Genomic DNA, 22,695 nt, shown 5'->3' with positions numbered 1-22,695 from the left:
CTCTCAGTCTTACCTCGTAGTGCTTGTGTGCCACCCCTTAACCATCTTTGCTTGTCTTAGGATCTTCTCCAGTTTCTTCATCCTTAAAATGCAGAACCCAGAGTAACATACAGTACTCTAGCCAAGCCCTAACCAGTAGCAACTACAATGGCACAATTACCTTCTGCATCTTGCATACAAAACCCCTGTTAATGCAGTCCAAAACTGCTTTTTTTGGAAACTGTTATCACTTTGTTGACTCTTAATGTTAAGTCTGTGGTCCACCATAACTCCCAGATCCTCCTCAGCAGTGCTACTTAGCCAGTAATACTCCATTCTGTATTTGTGCACTTGAGCTTCCTGCCATTGGTGAAGTCTCACATTTATCTTTACTGAATTACATTCTTTTATCTAGTGCTCAGTTCTCCCATCTATCAAGATCTTTTTCTATTATAATCCTACCCTCTAGAGCAAGGATCAGCAACCTACAGACCACAAAGCGAAGGGGTTTTGACTGCATTTGGCAGTAGGAGACTTTGCCCATGTCATAACTAGGGATCCAGGTTTCCCATTTCCCATGGAAAAACAGAGAAAAAAAGCGGATTTCCCCTGTTACTTGAGGAAAACACCGATTTCTCATTTTAACAGAGAAACCCACAGATTTTGCAGTTTTACAAAGAGCTCTCTACAGGCAGACAAAGTTCCAGCCTGCAAGGGGCTGCGGGGAGTGGTAGGAGGGTGGTCAGGCAGCCTGGAAAGCAACTCCCACAGGTAAGTCAGGGGGGAGGGAAACAGGGGGATTGAGACCCCCATAGGCAGACAGGGAGGAAAGGAGTTGGACAGGGCTGAGGCAGAGGCCCAGCAGGGTGGTGCTTGGAGACCCAGGCAGGAATGTAAGGCTGCAGGGCCCCAGCAGGGAGCAGGATGGGGCCGTGAGTGACTCGTCCAGGGGCCGAGGTTGGCTCCCCACCGCTGCATGCACTCCTGGAGGGCAGGAAGGCCCTTGCCCCTCAGATCTGTATGTGAGGTGGGGGCAGGCTACCCACTGTGGGCTCAGGCTCCCCGCCCTGCTGCCCTCCTCTGGGGCCTCCACAACTTCCCACGTGGCAGGAGCAAGACGCACATCCCTGCAACACCACCCCCACTGCTGCCGTATGGGCAGGAAGCACATCACCAGGGCAGCATGGAGCTCACAGTGGGAACAAGCTTTCCCCCATGGCCCCACTGGTCCCTGCAGCACTGGGTTGCACGCGCTGGGCTACGGAAGCCCCAGGGAAGGGCAGCAGGGCAGGCCCACACCCACTCCAAGCACACATCTTGGGGGCATGGGTCCCCCCTGCCCTCCCGGGAGTGCGCAGAGGCAGGGATCCAGCCCCACTCCCACCCAAGCCCGAAGCAAGGTTGGGGGGGGCAGAACCAGGCTCCACACTCCACTCCACTGCAGTGACCACCATCTCCTGCAGGGGGCTGCAGACCTGGGTCCCTAGCCCTGTAGTCCTGGCAGCTAGGGGCCCCCTCTGGCAGGTCTAGGAGTAGGGGGTGAGCCACACCAGCAGGGCTGGGAGGACTGAAGGGGGGGAGGGGGGAGTGAGGGGCCCGGCCATGTGGAGGTAAGGAGGCAGAAGGAATTCTTTTAGTTCTCAAAATCTAAATACCTATACATTTTGGTATTTGAATTTATTTTATTATATAGTGATCGAGGCAGTGGTAGGCTTCCAAACTGCTTTAAAATTGTAAATATATCAAGAGAACATTGTGTTCAACTGGGGGGGGGGGGGGCCTTTAGTTGTAATCATGGATTTTGGGGATTTTAAATCAGAGAATTGGGTTTTTTTGTGTTTGTTTTTAAATCAGAGAAAACCAGACCCTTAGTTATGACACACCACACCGCAGGCCAAGCAGTGGGGAGCTTTCCCCGCGTGCAGCTGGACAGCAGAAAGCAGCAGCAGTGGCAGCAGCCAAGTCCTAGAGCCATCCCACCTCAGACCCAAGCAGTCATTCCAGCCTGCTGCAGCAAAAAAGTTGCTGACAGCTGCTCTATGTAACCCCTCCCAGTTTTGCCTCTCCTGCAAATTTGATCAGAAGTCTCTCTATTCCTCCATCCAAGTCACTAATAAGAGTGTTTAACATGGACTCAACACATCCCTATGGAAACCCATTCAAGAATTTCTGCCATTATGATACATTCATAGCACCTTTCTGCTTGTATTTATTTTACCAATTATGTATCCATCTAGCCCACATTTCTCTACTTTACTTAACAGAATATTTCGTGGGACTATATAAAAAGCTCACTAAAGTTCAAGTGTAGTATGTCCACCTCATTCCCCCAGTCACCAAATCTGTCAAGCTACTGACAGAAGGAAGACCTGTTAGTTTAGGAACAAAGGTCTGGAAGGGGCCTCCTGTGCCACTGAGCCCACTGTATTTGCAGATCTAATATGATTTGTTCTTAAGAAAGCCATGAAGGCAATACATTTCCTACTCTTGATGTTTAAAAATTGGTCATTTTCTTATTTCTTGTCTCTCACTGGTAAGGGATGACACTCAGATTGGTCACCTAGGCAGGTCTCGGTGGTTGGCAAGCACTGACCACTCTTGCCCTATTTGTTCTAATAATTTGTCAGGTATGAAAGTTAGGCTAAGCAATCTATAATTCCCCAGTCCCTTTTTCAAACACAGGTAATGTTATAAGCCTTCTTTCTCTGACATCTCACCCATTATCCGTGACTTCACAATTATTACCATCAATGGCTACAAGACTTCTTCAGCACCATGGGATGAATTTTGTCGAGCTCTGCTACCTTTCAAACTTGTCAGAAATGCAAGTCATATTTATAGAACCCCTTCTTCTTCTTTTTAACATTCCTTGTCAGTTGTATCTCATTTTTCACTTCTGCTTTCCCAATTTTGTCTCAGCAAATTTTTACTATTCCTTGGGCAAGACTTGCTTACACCCTGGCACTGTCTATTTGTAGAAGTGCACCAATATATTGGTCCGTTATTGGATTGGCACCAATATAAAGAAAATTGTATCAGAAATCAGCTGGATATGGCCGGTAATTTGCCCAGTAAATGCCCGTGTACGTGCAGCCACAGCACAGCACGTAGGCAGAAGGGAGCACAGCCCAGCAGAGCTGCATGCAGCTGGTAAGTCTGTTGTGGTGGACAGAGAGGGGGGAGGGAAGGGGCAGATGATCAAGGCCCCTGCAGTGAAGAAGGGAGTGAGGCAAGCACTGCCACTCATCCAGGAGGGCTTTGTGAGTGGCATGTGCCCCCGGATCTGCACAGGGTGGGGCAGAGCTGGGCTGGGCTGTGCTTGGGGCGGGGAGCAGTGGCACTGGGAGGTGGCTACAGGGGGGCTGCAGCCACCCCAAAATTTGCCGTAGCCCCGGCAAAGGCCCCCCCTCCCAGCACTGCTGTCGCCCGCACCAAGCACAGCCTAGCCCGCCTCAACCCCAGCCCCACCTGCTTCACGCAGATCTGGGGGCACACTCCCCCCATGCCCTCCCAAATGAGCAGTGGGTGCAGAGGCGGGAGCAGCCGGATGAGTGGGCGAGTGCCGGACAAGTGGCATGCAGCGACAGGAGCTGCCTCCCCCCAACGCCTCCCAGGCGAACCGTAAGTCCATCCCGCGCCCCACCCAGCTAGGCAGCACTTGCCCCAGCCCCTGTCCCAGCCCCACTCCCTCCCTCAACATGGAGGGCTTGATCTGCCTCCACACACCCCTTCCACCACAACAGACTTACCAGCCGGACACTGCTCTTCAAGCTGCCGGGCTGGTATCGGAAATCAGATCAGTATCGGCCAATATGCCTTCTTAAAAATCGGCTATCGGTATCAACCCCAAAAAGCCACGCACATGATCAGAGGTCAGGAAAGCAGACCTTATGATGACAGGCTGAGAGCCATGGGGCTCTTTAGCCTGGAAAAGCACAGGCTCAGGGGTTATCTGATGGCCACCTATAAGTTTATCGGGGTGACCACCAGGATCTGGGGGAAACTTTGTTCTCCAGAGCGCCCCAAGGGATGACAAGGTCAAACAGTCATAAACTACTACAAGACCGTTTCAGGCTGGACATAAGGAAGAATTTCTTTACTGTCCGAGCCCCCAAGGTCTGGAACAGCCTGCCATCAGAGGTGGTTCAAGCACCTACATTGAACCCCTTCAAGAGCAAACTGCATGCTTATCTTGCTGGGATCCTATGACCCCAGCTGACTTCCTGCCCTTTGGGCGGGGGGCTGGACTCGATGATCTTCCGAGGTCACTTCCAGCCCTAATGTCTAAGAAATCTATGAAATCTCTTTGTTGCTTTCTCATTTTTAAAGTAGTTAAGAAATTCCTCACATAGTCCCATAGGTCTCCTGCAGTTCTTATCTTTCCACCAGCTTGGTATAAACCTCTTAGGCTAGGGACAGACGTTCAAAAATCCTGAGCCTGAATTTATTTAACCTTTGCAGGTTAGTCTAACATGGCTAGGCTGAACCAGTTTCCAACCATACAGACAAGCCCTCTGGACTGAGGAAACTCAGGCAAATGCCTGCAGTGGCTCAGGCTAGAAGCTGGGGGGGTGCTAGAGAAGCCCTCCCTGCCCTCCACAGAGCTAAACTGAGGGGTGTGTGGCCAGGCTCCAGCAGGGCTCTGATTAGGGAGGGATGTAAACCCCCACCTTGCCAGCAGTCCCAGGCTTTTCCCCACTGGCTGCTCAAGGGGCAGGAGTGTTGCCAGCCTGCAGCCCTGGGCTAGCACTCTGAGGCAAGGTGGGGTGTACAGTGCATGTATCTATTGATGATACGGAGCTTTTCACTCTCCCTCCATGCTTCTGTATACAGTAGAGTCTGCACCAAACTTACTGACAAGCAAGCCGGGGGGGGCTGATAACAGTGTTTATCACCCATATCTCAGTGTTCATTGCCCCATTAAGAAAACAGAAAGCTGTTGCCTATCTGTTGATTCAATACAGACCCAGCATGTGGTATGCTGGCTAATACACAGACACGTCCTCAGCAAGGCAGAGGGGAGGGGTGAATTTGCGCTTAGCAGAGAGTGGTGAGGGGGAGGGAGGGGAGCAAACAGCTCTTCTCAAACAGCGATTCCAAGGAAGGACATTAAGCTACCTGTTGATTAGCTACAAAAAGCCTGTCTGCCTGTTGTCTCCCACAGCACAGACAGTAACCAGTATGTGGTCTGCTAGCTAATGCAGAGGTGTCTGTGTAAAGCAGAGAGGCAGGGGTGAATAATCCCTGCTTAGCATGGAGAAGCCAGGCAGACACAAAGAGGAGGCATCAGCCCTGCTGTGGAGCAGAGAGCCCCGCCCAGCCCAAAAGTATGCTGGGATGCTGGGGGACCCTGATTTATCTTAAATCAGCAAGGGGTCTGGGACAGACATTATATAAACTGGTTTGAACCAAATCAGTTAACTCTGATACTACATTCAACCAGGTTTATCTCAAACCTCGTCAGGGTCATTAGCTATCCTCTTTGAGGGCTTGTGGAGGTTAGGTTGCGTCTGTCCTGGGTCTGGTACTGTTCAATATCTTCAGCAATGATTTGAAGAATGAGAGTGCGTGCACACTTGGCTAAATTTGTGGATAACATCAAGTAGGGTGGAGTTGCAGACATTCCGGAGGGTGGAGCCAAGATCCAGAATGACCTGGGTAGACTGAGGAAATGGTCCATAATCAATCAGTCAAATGAAATTCCACAAGGACAAGTGCAAAGTCCTGCACTTGGGACAGAATAACTGCATGCACAAATACAGACTGGAAAGATTAGCAGAGCAGGACCTCAGGGTTCAGTGTACCATAAGCTGAATGAGTCAACAGTGTGCCCATTGCAAAAAAAAGCCAACAGTGTACTGCATTGTAGTGTCGCCTGCAAATCAAGGGAAGTGAAGTGATTCTTCCACTTTATTCAGCACTAGTGAGGCCTCACTAGGAGTACTGTGCCCTGTTTTGGGCCCCACACTTCAAGAAAGATGTGAACAGTTTGGAGAGAGTCACGCAAAGAGCAACAAAAATAATCAGGGGCCTGGGAAGAAAGACCTAAGAGGAAAGGCTGAGAGAACTAGGGCTATTTAGTCTGTAGAACAGAGAACTGAAGGAGGACTTGGTAAGTGTCTTTAAATACCTGAAGGACTATTACAGAGAAAATGGAGAAGGGCTATTCTCTGTGACTGCAGGGGACTGGACTAGGAGCAATAGCCTTAGGCTTCAGCAGGGGAAATTTAGGTTGGAGATTAGGAGGAACTTTCTGACTATAAGTGTGGTCAAGCACTGGAACAGATTACCTAGAGAAACCAAAGAATCGCCACCCTCGAAAGTTTAAGAGCAGGTTAGACAGTCTTTTGGATGAGATGCTTTAGTTAGGGATGATCCTTCTTTGAGCAGAGAGCTGGATTAGACCTTGAGGTCCCTTCCAGTCCTACTTTCCCATGATCCTTCAATCTGTCTACACATAAGGTTTTCATCTATTTCTGTGAGTCAGTTAAAATCTACTCCTTTTAAAGTCCAGTGCCTTTGCTTTCTATTCTTATTCCTTCCCTTTCTTAGAATAATCAGTCATATCATGATCTCTTCCTCCTAAAATTCCTATTACCTTCATATTCACATCAAATTCTTCCTTATTGTTCAGTAGAAGTTCCAAAGTAGGTAACTTCCAGTTGCATCTTTAACTTTCTGAATCAGAAAGCTGTCCAGCAAATTCTTAACGTATAGAAAACATCTCCTTTTTTGTATTATTTCTCCAAAAAAAACAAAAGGAATTTAAAATTTCACCATTCAACCTGTCTTGTAATTTTTATCTTGTTGCCTATTCAAAGAATGCCTCCTCCACCTATTGTAAGCCCTCGTCATAATATCACTGCTGCTCTTTTCCCCCTTCATCTTTACCCAGATACAACAGCCAGATCTGCTGCTTTCTTCCTCCCAGATCTAGGAGCAGGGATATGTATTCTCCACAGAGTGCAGTACTATCTGCGTCCCTCCAAAACTGATCCTTCCAAAATGAGGGATATCTCTGAATGTTCATTTTCCAATCATGGAAGTTATCCATCCAAGTTTTTGTAAAGTTTCTAAAGACAATCTTTTTGTTCTTTGTCACACAGATCCCATCGCTAGATAGGAATCCTTCCCAAAATATCAACCCATTCTCAAAGAAATCAAACCCTTCCAGTCAGTGCCACCTACTGATCTGACTGTTAACTTCCATAATGCCATGGTTCCTACCTCAGCTTTTAACTTCAGTGAGGAGAATCAACTAGCCTATCACGTGCAATCCAAACTCCTTTATCCTTCTACCTGGAGCCTCACAGTCTCCTCTCACCTGCTACAAGTCATTCATGGCAGTGTCATAAATACCCACAAGGGGCATCAGGAAAAAAGTAGAGGTTTAAGGAATGTATGGCTTACAGCAATGTCTTCATCATACCCTGAATTTGAGCTCCAGGCTTGCAGCAGACGTCACAAGATTCCAGATTTGGAAAACAGATGACTGCTTCCATCACCTGACCACTACTGTATTCCTCCTCAATTTGGTGCTTACGGAACACCAATCTCCAGGATGTTGCAATTTGTGCCTTCTAGTCTATGAGCTTGTATACAGAGAAAGTGACAGTAATTGTTTACAGTACTTCTATCTGTAAGTAATGGGAGGCTGCATCCCAAGCAAAAAGTAAAAATTGGTTGGGAAGGGCAGCAAACTTCTTGGATGAAAAAAGCTCCTCAAGTACAACATTAAACTATGAGCAAAGTATCTACAACAGGGGTGGGCGAAATACAGCCCGCGGGCTGGATCCAGCACGTGAGGCCATTCTATCCGGCCCGCAGGGCCCCTAAAAAATTTAGAAAATTAATATTTATCTGTCTTGGGTTCCTGTCAAAAATGACAGGAACAAGGGGCAGTAGTATCCAGGGGAAGCCCGGTGGGCTCCCGCAACAGCAGGGCCCACCCAGCTCCACATCCCTAGCGGGAAGCCCCAGCAGGGACCATGTGGCTGCACCACACTGGAAACTCAGGTTAGTGGGGGAGGATCGTGGGCAGGGAAGGAGCCTGGAGAAAAGCAGCCCCTCCCGTCCCTGTGGCCCATGCTTCCCGCTGCAGCCGCTCGCAGCCCATGCAGAGCTGTCCTGAGCAGGCACAGGCAGCCCCACCCACACGGGCTGTGAGCAGCTGCAGCGCAAGTTGCAGGGCAGGGAAGGAGCTGCTTTTCCTGCACTCAGCACCAGCTCATAACCCGCCCTGGCTGCCAGCCTGGGTCCCACGCCGACTTCAGGCTCGCCCATTGGGGCTGCGCCACAGCAGCAGCAGCTGCGGCTCCCTCCCTCCCCCCACTTGCCGCACCAGGCACTGTTTGCTGCTGCTGCTGCCCACCTGGAGCTCACGCACTGGGCAACACAGAGGCGGAGATGGCAAACACTGCCCGGCGTGGCAAGCGGGGGGCAGCAGCTGCCCCTGTTGCGCAGCCCTGATGGGAAAGCCCAGAGCCAGCGCAGGGCCAAAGCTGGCAGCAGGGGCGGGTTACAAGCTGGTGCTGTGCGTGGGAAAAGTGGCCCCTCCCCCACCCCGTGGCCGGTGGCCCGCACTGCACCCACTTGCATTCCTGCGTGGGGCTGCCTGTGCCTGCTCAGGACAGCCCCACACGGGCTGCAAGTGGCTGCAGCAAGGAGTGCCAGCCACAGGGCGGGGGAGGGGGCCGCTTTTCCCCACACCAGCTCATTCCCTGCTGGGGAGCAGGGGGTCAGGCTGCACGCTGCCCACCATGTATACCGCAGGGCTGAGGGGGCGCTGGGAGTCAGCAGGTGTACAGGGCCCGCACCGGTGTCCTGGGGCCAGCGCCGGCAGGCCCCAGGGCAGGGCAGCAGGAGTATTGGGTCCTGGCTGGCATGGGCTCTATGGAGCCAGGCCAGCTCCCCCCTCTCCCTGCTGGTGCAGCCCAGCCCGGCTCCACAGACCCCTGCCAGCCTGCGCCCCACTCTGGGCCCCACCGGTGCTGGCCCTGAGACACTGGTACCAAGACATTGGTCCCAAGATGGTGGCCGGGGGGCGGGGCACCTGTCAAGGGGTGGGGCTACCCATGCAGCCCTCGACAGCTTGCCAAACTTGGGTAAGCTGCCCTCCGCCCAAAATAATTCCCTGCCCCTGATCTACAAGGACTGGGAAAAGGGATTGATAGAGAAAGATCTTTCAGTGGTGAAAGAATGCAGGAACAGAGCAAGAATAGCTAAAGCCTTAACTAAGTCTGATCCTGCAAGGAAAATTAGAAACACACAGCAAAAGGTTCTGCAGATATATAAAAGGGGGTAGCTAGGAAGAAGGAAGTAAGGCTGTAATACACGGAAGACAGTGTCAAGATTAAGGAGAACCTTGGTATGGCCCAAGTGCTAATACTTTGCTTCAGCCTTAAACAAGGATGACGATGTAATTAAGGGCAAAGATTAGGGTTGGCAAACCAGTTAACCGATCAGTCAAATAATGTCAATTAGCAGATCAAATGACCACCTATTATTTGACAGAGTCAAATACTGTAAAATACTTCACGAAGCCAAGAATGCCCTTGTGTAGGTTGTGACCTACCTTTTTTATTGCATCATGGTGCCACCTATAGCAAAGGTAAGAGTGAGGGCTCCTTTTCCTTTAGCCTAGCAGGTGTCAGCAGAAGCCAGTGGTGCTCAACCTTTTTCCCTGGCAAGCTGGATGGGCAGTGCTCCATCTGTCTGTGGGCTAGATCCCTCCAGTAGTCCAAATCTGGCACCGAGGCTGGCACACTGGGAACTAGACAACCATGTGGAAGAAGGCTTGGGGAGGCAGGGGGCAGCCCAGCTGCAACCTGGTGCCACAGGGGAAAAGGAAGTGTGGTTTGGTCCAGCAGCGAAAAAAGAGGCACAGCCCGCCCCAAACCAGCCCAGTGAGGAAAGGAGGCATGGCTTGACCCCAGCCTGGCCTGTGGCCCAACCCTGATCCAGATGTGGGGAAGGGGGCATGGACCAGCTGCAACCAGCAGTCTGGGACTTGGAGTTTGGGAATTTGGCAGGGGGAGGGTGATGATATTAATGTTCACCCTGCAGGCCAGCTGCAGTGGCTCCATGGGCTGCATTTGGCCCATAGACCAGAGGTTCAGCATCCCTGGTATAGGCAAGCATGCACACACACCGTTTAGAAGCAGGAACCCCTTGTTCTGCTCCTCTCTCCTGAGCAATTCCCTTACTCCCCCATTAAGCCTCATGGGGCTACCTGAGCTACTGTGTGCTGAAACAGGACCCCAAACCAACAACATAGTAAAGCTTTTTCTACTGGCAATCTATTGTAATTGCAGGAAGCAGGGAGCCAAACACACACACACACACACACACAAGCAGTCACCACAGTGTCACAGGTTGCAAGTGCCTACAAGTCATGACTGCCCCTATGTCACTGCAGTTGCTGTAGGGAAGAGGGGCCACCTACTCCCACTGGGTGATCCAACAGTCTGCTCTGTAAAGCTGCGAGGAAGGACTCGATCCTAGTTGTCTAGAATATCATAGATGCACTGAAGGCTACTAGCTAAATTAAATTCAAGAGATATTGTAAGACATTCAATTATGGATAATTAGGAAGGCCAAAATCATATCTTTGGAAATTTTTAGTAGGAAGGTATGTGGAAAAGCTGTTAAAGCTCAGTGCAATTTCAGTTCTTCCAAGTATATGACACTTGCAGACAGAATGGAGAAATACTTGTTGAACCACTGTACTAGGGGTCCAGCTACTATCAAAACAGATTATGAATACCATAGTCAAACAGCAATGAAGGGCAAACTTGTCTGAATCAAACTTTATTTTTCCCTTTGCATTGTCCCACTTCGTTGTTGCTCCAGTATCTTCACAAAGCACAGATTCTCTTAAATGAAGATGCAAGTGATAGTGAAAGCAAAGGTAGTTCCATTTTTATACCATTCACTAACCGTTTTGCTACTCCACATAGTTCAGTATCAAGAGCTCTTACTCCTGGGAAGTAGCATCTTCAGATGCTACTAAAATTGGTAGTAAGACTTTTCTGGATTGACTGTACAACGGTCAAAAAAAGGAACTTGAACATACATCTCTCTCTCTCCTACAGATAATAATGCAAGCAGTACGCTATTTCATATAGTTGAAAATACTTACATGCTAGAGTACTTTCATAAACTGTGTCCAATTTACAAAGCTGCAAGATGATAATAGGATGAGGTTCAACGTAGATAAATGCAGGGTGCTGCACCTTGGGAGAAGGAATCCACAGCATACATACAGGCTGGGGAGTTCCCCTCTTGAAAGCACTGAGGCAGAAAGGGATCTTGGAGTCATTATTGACTCCAAGATGAACATGAGCCGCCAATGCCAGACCGCAGCCAGCAAGGCCAGCCATACCTTGTCATGCATCCAAAGATGCATCTCAAACCGGTCCAGAGAAGTGATACTCCCCCTCTATGCGACTTTGGTCAGGCCGCAGTTGGAGTACTGCATCCAGTACTGGGCGCCGCACTTCAAAAGGGATGTGGCCAGCCTGGAGAGGGTTCAGAGGAGGGCCACCTGCTTGGTGAGAGGGCGGCAAGACAGGCCCTATGAGGAGACACTGAGGGAACCTGAACCTATTCAGCCTCAGCAAGAGGAGGCTGAGGGGGGACCTGGTGGCTGCCTACAAACTCAGAAGGAGAGAGCAACAGCAAATAGGTAGAGCCTTTTTCTCCCCAACACCACCTGGGGTGACAAGGAACAGTGGTAATGAGCTGATGGAGAATAGGTCTAGGTTAGAGATCAGAAGGCAATATTTTACAGTTAGGATGGCCAAAATCTGGAACCTACTTCCCAGGGAAGTGATCCTCGCCCCTACCTTGGGCAAATTCAAGAGGTGGTTGGATGATCACCTGTCTGGGGTCTTGTGAACCTGGCATTCATTCCTGCCTGTGGCAGGGGGTCAGGCTAGATGATCTGTTCTGGTCCCTCCTGACCCTAGCTACTATGAAACTATGAAGAAATGGCTTGTACAAGCTTCTCATGTGTCTCTAGTGTCTGATGGATGGAGCAATATTCACAATGAGGGTGTCATTAACTTCTTAACAATGCCAAAATCAGTGTTTTTCTTATTCCAATGCACAAATGAGCATCACAACCACACAGCCTAGTACACTGCTGACCAGTTAAAAATATCTTGAATCACTTTGGTCCAAAGAAGGTCATTTTGGCTGTGACCGAAAACGCTATGAATATGAAAGGTACTTGGGCTTCACTGATAAATAAGTATCCAAGTGATGCATCAGACAGGATAGCACTTAATTGTACCATACTGAGTAAGCCTTGTTGTACTCAACAGACATCCTCCATTAAATTTCTTAAAGCTTTTCAAACATGTAAGAAAACACATCAGTTGGCTGCTGAACAGCCAGGTATTGTCCTGAATAATCCACCCTGATGTTCTTCACGATGTTAATAATTTCACCACTTGAGCTTGTGACGCAGTCCAATTCAAAAGATGGAAAAAGATAAGTTCTACACTGCCAGATGCCTAGCATGAATTCCTGATCCTTAAAGAAATATATTTGCCAGAACACTGAACAAAGGTCACTCAGAAAGCCAGAAGAGAAAAAAAATAGACAAAAATATTATTTATCATGGAAAAGACCAAGTGATCCCTCCCACACACAACGCTGCCTACATTCTTGACCCACGTTTCCAAGACCATGACCTTTCTGATTCAGTTTGCAGCCTTATAGTAGCTGTTGCAAATGTTAAACAATATAAAAACAAACAAGCAAGCAGTTCTGGCAGAGGCAGCAAATTATAAAGCAAGCAGCAGCCCATTCACTCATAAAACAATGTGGAGTGCAATCCTAGCAGTTGAATCAAAACTCTATCAGAGTGGAAAGGGTTAGGTCTTCCTTTCAGTCTAGCTACAGGGGCAGAAATTCTTTAAACACTTCCCTGCACTGCTGCATGTACAGAACAAGACTAGTCACTTTGGGGAATCATCCATTCAAAAACCAGAAAGAGATACTGCGAAGCTGGTGACTGTGTATCACAATTTAAAGATGAGCAATGAAAACAGAAAATAAAGAGCTGGGTCAATATTCAAAAGAAAGGGAAGAGGGAGATACTGATGATGATGAAGCTGTAAGTAAAGCAGTTGATGCTGGTGATGATAACACAAAGCAAAATGCTTGGAGAGTTGGCCTGCTACCTACTTATCGTAACTGTATTTAAATGCAGATTTGTGTCTTTTGTAGTCCTATGTGCATTCTATTTCTGTTTAATTTCTTTGTATTTTATTTTGTACCTGTTGAGACTAATCCTGGAATTCTGGGATTAAAAAAAAATGGGAATAAGAACTTCCCAATCTCAAATGTTGTTTACATTTACACTTACATTGTTAGTTAACAATTCTAAAAAACACTGTAATGAACTAATTTCATCATTTTAAAATAAACTAACTTTTTTTGTAATTAGCATAAGTAACTAAGCTACTGAAGATTCAAGTCTCTCCCTTTACTGCTCTAATAAAGTAATGCTTAAACACTTGAAAATTACTTAACAATATTTGACTGGTCAACTGATCAAATGTTTTTTGGAATTTTTTGGACTAGTCAAAGAACCAACCCTAGCAAAGGCAGAATAGCAAATGGGAATGAGGACATGCTTAGGGAAATACTACATCTGATGCGAAACACAACTTAGATTGCTAACTGTGACAAAATAAGGGGGTCCAAATAATCTCTGTTCCACAATACTGAAAAAACAGGTTTTTCAACAAAACAGGATCTTCAACATTTTCAGCTCAAATACAGAAGTTTATGACTGAAAAAGAGCAAATATACTACCTATTCTTCTAAAAAGGGCAGGGGGCGGCTGCAAGGAAAAAGTGATTCAGGGAATTACAGTTCGTTATCTCAACTTCAATAGTGCATAACGCCTCAGAACAGATATTCAGAAAAGAATAGTCAAAGACATGGAAGTAAACAGAAAATGAGAAAATACAGTTTACCACCATCACCCCTTGCCCAGCAGCTCCCAAAAGGGTTGCAAGCACCATGTCTTGCTCTCCAACTCCTTCAGCAGCGGAGGGGTAAGACAAATATTGCATCAGGTGGTGCTGGTCCATGGGGTTCATGGCAAGCCAGCATGTCATCATGTCTGGCTCTGCAGTTCCCTTGAGAGTCAGCACTAGGCTTCCTCACATGTGGCGCGGTAGGATGTAGCATTGTAGGGATCAGGGATCAAATTCCGTCACGCCATTATTTCAATGCCTGTCAGGAGCCTTAGAAACCATCCCAGAACCGCACTAGGGGACCTTGCTTTTCTGTTTAGAATCAAACCAATCACCAGATTAGGGTCAGAAAGGAATTTTTCCTCAAATCAGATGGGATTATTTGAGAGCAGGTGCCTCTCTCCGTAATCGAAGACATAGTCCTCTTCCAAGGATCTGTAGTTTCCCTGGATTTGGCTGAGCACACAGCAGCCAAAATATTTAGTTTCTGCCATTGCAGTAGCACTGAAAGTATAGCGACATCTTTAACTCTTTGCTTACAAAACGTGCTTTTGCTTTGTGGTTGTAGTGTGAGAGTTTAAAGTAAATGACTTTTAGGACTCTTCAATGTCAAATAGCTGCCTGAAAATGCAAAGGACTGGACTCAATGGCGTTAAGGGCCTCTTCCAGTCCTGTACTTGTATGTATATAAAAGCTATCTATTTTCCCCTCAGAGCTGTGGATAGTTTGCATTCTAGACATCTTATTTAGCAGTATATATCTTCAGGAACTTTCATCTGATTTGTAAATATGCACCCAAAAATACTAACAGTTAGAAATGTCAGTTGTAGAAAACAGAAACTGAGTTTTTCCACTAACTTGGTAAGTATATGCAGTCCCAGAATTCATTGTTTCACTACTTCCATTTTACACTACAATTTTGATATTGTTATGGCCTCTGCGTCCACTCTTCACAGAATCTTACATAGGTATTTCTGGAATGAGCTTTACCGTATCATGGGGTCTAAACTGCAGCTCTGGTCCAAAACATTTGAAAACTACTATTCCAAAAAATTAAAGAATTCACATTAGTTCAGTGATAAGATAGCAGATTAATTTTAATAAATGGCAAAATGCCATGCTGCAAAAGCATCTCAATTATAATGGGCTCAATTTGCGGTTTCTTCTTAAGAGACACACATGGGCTCAGAGACCTGCAGAGCACAACGTAACTGGATATGCACATTACAGTGAGAGGGTTTTGCTGTTAACTGAAGTACTAACTACTAGCTGCTTCTAGGAGCAAAAACATAGATTAAATACATGAAAAGGCCATTCATGTTCACGTGAATTGGGGCACAAAAAAACAGCACTCACCTGACATTGAAGATATGTGAAAGAGATAACATTTTTCCTCAGACACACAAATTTGGATTAGGGCCACTTTTCCCACTTTTCCTTTAATGTATGATGGTGGCCATTCAACGTCAAACCCTATCACAGATCCGTCAGCTAAATTTATTCTGAAAAGAAAATAAATTTATTTAATTATTTTAAAAATTGAGTATTTTTGAACATAACAGCCACATACCTTACTTAAAAGTGAGGGATTAAAATTATGGGTAGTACTACTTTCACTCCAAATAAAGGAAATGGGGAAGAGTAGTATAGGACTAGGATTCAGAGACCTAGACAAATTGGAGGATTGGGCCAAAAGAAAATCCCATGAGGTTCAAATAGGATAAGTGCAAAGTCCTGCACTTCGGATCAACTGGGGACCAACTGGCTAAGCGGCAGCAATGCAGAAAAGGTCCTGGGGGTTACAGTAGATAGTAAGTTTAACATGAGCCAGTAGTGTGCCCTTGTTGTGAAGAAGGCTAACAGCATACTGGGGTGCATTAGTAGGAGTGCTGGCAGCAGATCACGGGAAGTGATTCTTCCCCTCTATTTGGCACTTGTGACTCCACATCTGGAGTACTGTGCCCAGAAAGGATGTTGACAAATTGAAGAGAACCCAAAAGAGGGCAACAAAAATAGTTAAAGGGCTGGAGCAAATGACTTATGAGAAGAGGTTCAGGAACTGGGCTTATTTAGTATGGAGAAGAGAAGACCTAGGTGTGATTTAATAATAGCCTCCAATTACCTGAAAGGTAGTTCCAAAGAGGATGGAGCTAAACTGTTGTCAGCAGTGGCAGATGACAGAACAAGGAGCAGTAGTCTCAAGTTGCAGCAAGAGAAGTTTAGGTTAGAAAAAAACTTTGATCAGGAGGGTGACAAAGCACTGGAACAGGTGGCAGAATCTTCACCCTTAGAGGTTTTTAAGACCCAGCTAGACAAAACCTTGGCTGGGGTCATATAGTTGGGGATGGTCCTGCTTTGAGCAGGGGATTAGACTAGATGAGGCCCCTCCCATCCCAACCCTAGTTTTCTATGATTCTATGCTGGACTGGCCCCATATGCCAGATCAGGACAGTCCAGCATGTGCGCTATGTACAGCAGCTGGATGAGTTTGAAACCACTGATATAAGCTATGTGTAAAGTCAGAGAGAATTCTGCTACTTGCTGAAGTGGTACTCAACTTTTCCAACATGCAGGCTGGATGAGCAAGGAGGAGCCAGCACATGCGTCAGATCTCACATGTGGGCTGAGGCTGTATGCTGCTCCAGGGCTGTGCACTGGGAACACCAGAGCCATGATAACTAACATTGCCATGGCTCCCCTCCACCAAATTTCTGAGCCTGTTGACATCCCCACAGGCCACATGACTCAGCTCTGCAGGTTGGACCTGGCCCACAGGCCAGACTTTGAACACCACTTTGCTAAAGAAAAGACTTTAGTATAAGCCAACATTTTCTGTGGTAGACAACTAACCCAGTCTCCATATAAAAACTGCATAATCATTATGAACAGGCACTTTCAGAGACATAAACCCTTCTAATGGAAAGATAAAGACACTTGAAGTAAATACACAGCTTTTACCTGATATCTTCTGAGAGAAAGGAACAATCGCTGGCATCATAGCTGTAGACAATGGAGCCATGGAACACTAAAAAAGGCAGGTCATCTTCCAGAAGACTCTTCTGAACATGAGACTTCTGTTTAACAGCATTTAAAGGAGGCTCTGTTACAAGGCACATTAAGGCACACTGCAAATATGTCTGTTAGCACTACAATAGCTCAACATGCCTTAAAGCCTTTTCTTGGCCACCACAACAAATCTAGCATTAGTTGTTACTGCTAAATAGTTTTCTGAACACTTACAAGTCTGCTGTGTTAGTCTAAAGTTAGGCAGAAGGCAAGGCAGGGTGACACCTTATAAACTAACTTGTTCAGAAAGGAATAAGCATTTGTAGGCTACTTTGGCAGATGCTAAAGCTATCACCTTAGTCACTAACACCCCCCCCCCACAAAACAGAGGTTGACTTGCCATATCTATAGCATCTGACGAAGGAAGCAGGAGCCTAAAAAGGCACATTTCTTTCTGGACAAGTTAGTCCAAGTGGTCTTCAGGCCAGATCCAAAGGCTCCTTGGGCTGTAGGTTACTGATCTGCAAGCTGGTCTATAAGGTACTATAAGTTATGCCATATGATAAAGTAGGCTGTAGTCTATGAAAGCTCATGCCTCTCTGAATGAGTGAATCTATCAGGTGTCACCTTGACCTGCCTTCTGACTTACAAAGCTTCTCATAGGTAGAGCTGATTATACCCCCTATTATAAGATTGTCTAACTGTTTTAGTAGCTTGTACTGCTAATAACCATGTGGACTAAATTCTGCATGCTGAGTATGTATTTTGGCTTTTTTTTTTTTTTTTTTTTTTTTTTTTTTGAGAATTTTGACCAAAATGAAACAGCCATTTCCACAAAACAAGACTAGCGGAAATATGTTTCTTTACCCATGTTATAAATTCTTGCAATTGTAGCCTTGGAAACACTCTAGCATTCCCATTCTTTAAAGAGCCCTGAACTGTATCAGAATGGTGAAAGGAAGGCCATCTAACTCTGAAGTGCTTGACATCGTAACCGTAGTAATGGTCTTAATATACGTGTGCATCAGTGAGGAGGTGGGGAGGCAGAAGGGGAGAGGGAGAGGGAAATTTACCTAGTTTATTAGAATAACATTTTTTTAAATTTGTGTCAGACAGGTGCTCTGAATCTTAAAAGTAATAGACATTCTAGTTGATTTTTCATCTCTAATCCACTTTACTGGCTTAGCATTTCTATTTTGCTCCTGTTTAATTTGTAATGTGCCACATAAAAGATCTGGCTCAGGTTCTATCTTTACTACAAAATGTTAATTGTTGAGAGTGACTAAAGAAACTAATAAAAGAAAAAGAGTGCCACTAATATAATGTTGAACGTGACCTTAGCAACATTGAGTCAATTGATTTAATTTTATACAAATATAATTTTGCATGGCTGCGATGAAAATGAGCTTCAGTGCTTTGGCAGCTAGCATAAAACATGGAAATAAGAAATAACTAGGTTTGAGAATAACACTGAATCTAAATCCACATTAGAAAAATAAACTATAGCACCAATAACAAATAACATGCAATTTGGATGCATTAAAAACTGTACAGATGGCAGCAGGTTTAAATTTACATTTACTGGGTGCAGTCAGGCCATACCCCATCCCCCACATCTGGATCGGGGCAGGGCCACACCCCTTTCCTGCACAGCATGGGCTGGGTTGGGGTCGAGCCATACTCCCTACCCTCATGATACCAGGCCATGCCCCCTTTCCCAGCTGTGCTGGTTTGGGGATAAGCCACACCCCCTGCCCTACAGGGCCAGTGGGGAGAGGGGCATGGCCCCTCTCCCCACAGGGCCAGGTTGTGGCAGGGCTGCCCCATGCCACTCTGAGTCACCGGATGATGTTCAGCATGCAGAAAAGGCACTTTAGAGGGGACATGACAGCAGTCTTCAGATACTTGAAGGGCTGCCATAAAGAGTAAGAAAAGCACCTTTTCTCTCTCGCTGCAGAGAGGAGGATGCGGACCAATGGCTTGAAGTTACAGCAAAGTACATTTAGACTGGGTATCAGGAAAAAACTTCTTCACTGTTACAATTTAATAATGTGCAAGGAAAGTTGAACATATATAAATGTGATAAAAGCTAGATATACCTTTTTTTCTTTTTAAATCTTTCACCCATCTTAAGAAACTAGACCAGAATGGAAAGTTTAATTTTCTTCCTCTACCACACAACTTCAATGGGATTCTGCTTTAGTTTCAACCATGGCATAAGAAGCACTTAAATAGAAGGATTTTGTTCTTGTTGTTCAAATAATTATGAACAAGTTTTCAGCAGTTTTTATGAAACTCTCACATTCACTTAAGAACTCAAATCCATGGCTGAAATTACCTAACAGTTACAAACTAAAAGCAATTGTTGAAGAGCAAAAAGAGAAAGTATAAGCCATCTATTTAGGAAACCCTTTCCCCATAAATCCTAGATAGATAAATTATAATTTGACTTTATATCTATTCACAAATGTTGAGAATAAAGTTAATGATAAACTGTTTTTGTACCATTTAAGGGAATGTTAAATCACATTCAAAGTGGAAACTGTGCAACGATTTTAATAGTTGAATTTATTAGTACCAGTCTAAAGCTATTCAACTCTAGCAAGCTCAGTCAGTTAACATGATATATGGATTTGTGTTTAACCCACCATAACGTGTGCATCTTGACTGCTAGCAATTAACTTTATTCTTATGCTATTCTGTTGTTAGTCACTGACAGAAAACCTGAAGGTTGAATTGTATTGTACTGTCAACTTGATATAAATTTCTCCCTTGACAAATTTACTGAATGCAGATAAGATGGATAATTGACCCATAATGTACATAATTATTATTAACCTTAGAGGCAAGCTATAAATGTTTAAATAATTAATAATACAGCTTAGAGATTAACTGAAAATATCTATCATTTTATTTGGCTACATTACGTAGCCTCAACCAACCAGACTTTCAGAACATGACATCATACCTTTTTGTCTCCCCAAGGATAGCCTTTCCTTTGGGAAGACATCCACTGTGGAAGTTTATGTTGCAGAGAACTCATTTTATTCATTCTCCTACATTTCTGTTACTGTTGTAAAACTGAAAAAAAAGAAAAAAAGTTACAGTAAATAATCAGTATAGAAAGGATTATTACTGTATTGGAGGATTCCCCCCAGACCTAGAGGGACTTCATTTAAGATTATCACCTAGGATCCAATACACAGTATAGGGGGAAGGGAATTTACATGACCCAGGTACATGCAGTAACTCTTCAGAGTTCTTCCACCTGCTACATGTGAATAAGAATGCATGGGAAGGGAATAGATGTATAATTCCTTCTGAGAAAGATAAGGTTCGGTTTAGCTTTTCTCACAACCTTACAAAAGCAAACAATTTCCAGTTATCCAGACAATTCATCTATGGTGTTAAGACATGAAATAATCTTTAGAAAATGTTTACTATATTTTTTTCTCATACAACACACACCTCCCCCCTCCCCCCCAAAAATCAGTCCCCCCAAATTGAGGTGCGTGCATTAAGTGGAAAAGCTGATTTTCTCCTTAGGATAGAAGCACACAGCTCCACAGTGCAGCAGCTGTGGTATTACTATTTAGGCAGCTAAGCAAGTCAATTGATTTAGTGACCCATTGTTCTTTACTTCAGAGGTATTACTGATAGTCTCTCCTTTTTAATGGTTTTGATTTCTACTAATCAAGCTAACCTTTCTTAGGGCATTTTTCTGTCTGCTAGACATATCTGGTCTTTCTCCTCCTATTTCACAGCCCTGGAAACTCTTTAGCTCTTCTCAAAATCACAGATCTATCCATGGAGACCAGTCTTAAGCAGGAGGTAGTGTTTGAGAAAACATGGTATATTTAAGCTAGTGATACACAGTTGTGTTACTTGGCTACTTAGCTTACTCAGTTTAATCCATGATTTGAAAGACATTCACTAAAACTCTCCCTGTAGTGGGGATCAGAAACTTTGCATTGGCCAGCTTGAGCTGTTATATCAGACTGCATGATGCAGCCCCCAGTCACTCCAAATTTCACTCATTTTTCTCTCAGTACCAAAGCAGATAGAGTCACAACAAAAATTATCAACAGCTGAACTCTAAAAGATCCTCAGTAGCTTCACCTATTAAAGTGCAATAGAAGGGCAAGTAAAAAAAAAGGAGTGGCAGTCCAAAGGGATGCAACGAAGATGATCTTAAAATAAAGAGAGAACTTCTAAATGGGAAAGAGGAAGAGTCTAGAGAAGGAGCAGCCACAGTAAACTAGGGGAATGAGGAACCAAAGGAAGTGAAATGCCACTTCTTAATACTCACTATTCCCAAATCACTTTTGTAGGATTTTTCCACCAGCAGCAAACACACGGACCTCTCTTGAAAGCACTGTGCAGACCTTCCTATTTGCAGGAGTGAGAGGTGCAAAGGCAGGTGAGTGCTCTCTCGGCTTCATATTTTAAAGCTGCCAAGAATATACAACAGAAGTCTGTCTCTGCACCTTACCTCCTCTGTCCCTGTCCAAGAATCAAGGAGTCCTAATGTTATATAGGACTCTGATGTAGAAGGGAATGGTATGTGTGAAGTGTACCTGTAGAAAGGCAAGACTTGGGGAAGTTAGAGAACTAAATCTTTCTTCTCTGAGAGCCCCTGTGCATTGCATCTCAAAGACTAATGAGCAGTGCAGCTCAGGTGAACAGTGGGAGGATTTCTTAGGAAAACAGTTTGTAATACAACTCTCGCAAACTAAGCATAAGTAAGACACTTAGCTGCAAGATCAGTGAATGGCAAAAGTATGTTCTGAACTCCGAATGGCTGTTTCGGAGGTCTCCACTACTGAGAGGGACCTAAGGAATGACACAGAAGCTGCAATTGTGCTAAAAGAATGCTCCTCAATGCTGTTAGCACTGGTAGACACAAATCTCTTGATTTACATAGACTTTAATTCACTGTCAACCCACCTGTGTTGAAAGTGGGCCAGCTTTGGCCCATAATGCTTATCAGTATGGCTCCAGAACTCAGGGGGTTAATGCTGCTGTAGCTCCCCCCCCCCCCCCCCCCGATTTACCCACCACTAGCCACTAAGATCAGTGGCAGGGAAAAGAGGGTCTAGTGGCAGTATTAATCCCTGGATTCAAGAGCTGCCCCAATACAACAGCTACAGCACCTGCAAGAATTAATGCGGCTGCTGCGGCTGCTCACAGGTCAGCTGGCAGGCAAGAAACCCCATGGTCCAGATTGCACTACCAGGGCCAAGTGAGTCTGATGCTCCTGATAAAGACTGCCTCATTAGTTCAGGGGCACACAAAATGTGGCCTGCCAGGCCATTTTATCCAGCCTGCAAAGCCCCTAAAATGTAGAAAAATTATATTTATCTGTTCCTCACTCTCTGTCAAAGCTGACAGAAGCCAGGGGCAATAGGACCCAGGGAAAGCTAGAAGCAGTCACTAACAAAACCAGCCCGGTCCCACCCCACCACCCCAAAGTCTATGTCTGCCACAGCTTTTACCGGCCTCCAGCACCAAGTGGTCCCCAGCTGCATTGCTGGACCACAGACCCTGCGGGTACCCCAGGGCCAGGAGGGGGAGGTGTGTGTGTTTGTCACTGCAATGAGAGAGGGAGGGAGAGCGGAAGGAGTGGGCGGATTGGAGGAAGAGAGTGTGGAGGGACCGGGGAGGGGGAGAGGCTGTGTGTGTGTGTGTGTGTGTGTGTGTGTGTGTGTGTGTGTGT

The 22,695-nt window shown here is 45.7% G+C and overlaps 1 protein-coding gene across 2 annotated transcripts in view; it reads right to left on the bottom strand.

The window, feature by feature from the left end:
- Positions 1-22,695, bottom strand: part of WRN (Werner syndrome RecQ like helicase) — a 197,497-nt gene that overhangs the window by 151,923 nt on the left and 22,879 nt on the right. For both annotated transcript variants that reach the window (XR_002097222.1, XM_019516772.1), the window contains exons 2-4: positions 19,948-20,060; positions 16,932-17,047; positions 15,330-15,475 (exon numbers count right to left, since the gene is read on the bottom strand). Coding sequence is in view for 1 of the 2 variants with exons in the window: in XM_019516772.1 (XP_019372317.1) it covers positions 15,330-15,475; positions 16,932-17,047; positions 19,948-20,031 (346 nt within the window). In the remaining variant the exon portion in view is untranslated. The remainder of the gene's footprint in view (positions 1-15,329; positions 15,476-16,931; positions 17,048-19,947; positions 20,061-22,695) is intronic.

This window comes from Gavialis gangeticus, unplaced genomic scaffold, assembly GCF_001723915.1.
Source record: "Gavialis gangeticus isolate Ggan-Ray unplaced genomic scaffold, GavGan_comp1, whole genome shotgun sequence".
In the NCBI taxonomy this organism is placed as follows: Eukaryota; Metazoa; Chordata; order Crocodylia; family Gavialidae; genus Gavialis; species Gavialis gangeticus.
This window is presented reverse-complemented; position numbering and strand designations above follow the sequence as displayed.